This window comes from Hylaeus volcanicus, chromosome 5 (assembly GCF_026283585.1).
Source record: "Hylaeus volcanicus isolate JK05 chromosome 5, UHH_iyHylVolc1.0_haploid, whole genome shotgun sequence".
Lineage (NCBI taxonomy): Eukaryota > Metazoa > Arthropoda > Insecta > Hymenoptera > Colletidae > Hylaeus > Hylaeus volcanicus.
Genome location: NC_071980.1, coordinates 8,735,422 through 8,737,476, shown reverse-complemented (window position 1 = coordinate 8,737,476; position 2,055 = coordinate 8,735,422). Strand labels below are relative to the sequence as shown.

Genomic DNA, 2,055 nt, shown 5'->3' with positions numbered 1-2,055 from the left:
TCCATTTTCGCTTAAATATTTAATGCGGAGCGCTGATCAGCGTGACGGGAAAAATTACTTTTTCAAAGGGGCGGTTCCGAACACCATTTCATCCCCGTAAATGCCATCAAAATTCCACAGGAGCCAGCACTCGATATCCAGTCCTCGATATCGCGATTCCAACCATCCATACAAATCGGATTTTACCAAATTGGAGTACAATTTTCACGAGCGTAGAACTAGGTTCGTGGCGCATGTGCGATGGAGAGGGAAAAAGAGCAAGAGAGGAAGACGCTTCTAAGTCGGTTGCGGATGATGAAGCGAATCAACTAACAGTGGTGGCTTACGTGCGATGCAGCCCTAAACCATTGCCCAGGGAGCATTTCCTAGAAACGCGTTAGCAACGAAACGTCTGTGCTTAGAATTTTCAAGCGCGTTGAATTACATCCCCGTCACGGAATCAATGGTACCTGAAATACGTAAGCGTCGTCGACGTCGTTATTCCGTGCGCTAGCTCGCTCCAACGGTTAAACACCTCGTGGGAATTTTAATTTATTCCGTTCGTAGTTCAACGACGGAAGAACGATAAATTGTTCGGGAACATTCAAAGATACAATTGCAGTGAAAATTGTTGCATCTAGGAGGAAAGTTAGTCTATATACAAGGGTAACGAAGTTTATAGATGAGAAGAACATAATTTTTTAGAATAATCAATAATTTATATCATAGTGTTGCACAGTATACATTTTAATTAGTCACTCTCAGTCGTAGTTGGTTCTTGAGGGGTGGTCTCAGACGGTTCAGTGGTTGTGGGAGGTGGTTCTGAAGTAGTTAGTCGTAGGTGGTTCTGAAGTAGTAGTCGTAGGTGGTTCTGAAGTAGTAGTCGTAGGTGGTTCTGAAGTAGTGGTCGTAGTTGGTTCTGGAGTAGTGGTCGAAGTGGCCGTAGTTGGTGTTGAACTAGTGGTCGAAGTGGTCAAGATTGGTTCTGGAGTGGTGGACTCGGTAGTCGGAAGTTGCTCTGTAGTTGTGGTTGTTGTTGATGTCGTGGTTGTTTTTTGTGTTGTCGTTGTGGGCCTAGCTGTCGTTGGTTTCTTCATGGGTGTAGAGTAAATGAGACATTTCATTACAACTCCTATGCTTGGTCTTGAAACTCCTGATACGACTATGAAGTTCGACATAAGACCTCCTCTAACACGTGTGATACCCACTGCCCATGGATTTGGAGTCGTCACACTGACAAATGAAATGATAGAACCAGGAGGGGCCGTAGCACCACATAGACCTACTTGTGGTTTTCCAAAAATTCTTGGCTGTAAAAGCAAATGTATGCATTGTATGCGACATTGTATGCCTAAAGTTGATTTTTTACGAGCAACTTATTAATCGCAATGCATTTCTTACCTTGATGACGACTCGATCTTCTATTAACTTGTCACCTAAAACGCGTCTTCCAAGAATTAAGTTGTTTCCCCATACGCAGACGATCAGAGATAAACACGTCGCCAAGAAAATTAAGGTCCTCATGTTTGCACGTGTTTGCAGCCTCTGTGATGCACTAATTGTCACGAATGTATGCTCGCCACAACGGATCTGCTATGCAACGAAGCAAGATCACATTTATAGCTTCTCCTTATCGGACAGTGCGAACAATTCCTCGATATCTGATAGACTACGTTAACTCCAAGTTTTCCACCATCGAACGATAACAACAAGTTGTGTAACGATCTTTATCTCCTTTCGAATACCTCTCACTGTTCTGGGAATAATATGAATTTTTTTAAAGGGGTGATATCAGCTCTTCAAACCGTAGAAAAACAGTTTTGTACTCCTTTGTAAGTTATTATATTCGAATTTATTTACACTAACCTAGTTAACCACCGTTATGTTATTTAATTACTTCGAATTACTTTACTTCGAAAGTCGCATCGCGGTTTTAGTTCAGAGGGTACTTTCATCTGGATTCGCGTTGGCTTTGCAAGTTCGGGAAGCAAGTAAATTCATTTGGTAGCGAGAATGAATCCGAGCTCGTAAATCTTTTTCGCAAATGCATTAAGATCGCGAGTTTTCCGACTGACT

General features: G+C 42.3%; 1 protein-coding gene across 1 annotated transcript; it reads right to left on the bottom strand.

Annotated features, from left to right (window-relative positions):
- Positions 1 to 764: 764 nt before the first annotated feature.
- LOC128876365 (uncharacterized) lies at positions 765 to 1,583 on the bottom strand. The gene is made up of 2 exons (XM_054122675.1): positions 1,381 to 1,583; positions 765 to 1,289 (listed from the first exon to the last, which is right to left on the bottom strand). Exons 1-2 carry the CDS (start codon positions 1,501 to 1,503, stop codon positions 780 to 782), a joined length of 633 nt encoding a protein of 210 aa, XP_053978650.1. The 5' UTR covers positions 1,504 to 1,583; the 3' UTR covers positions 765 to 779.
- Between the last annotated feature and the right edge of the window lie 472 nt (positions 1,584 to 2,055).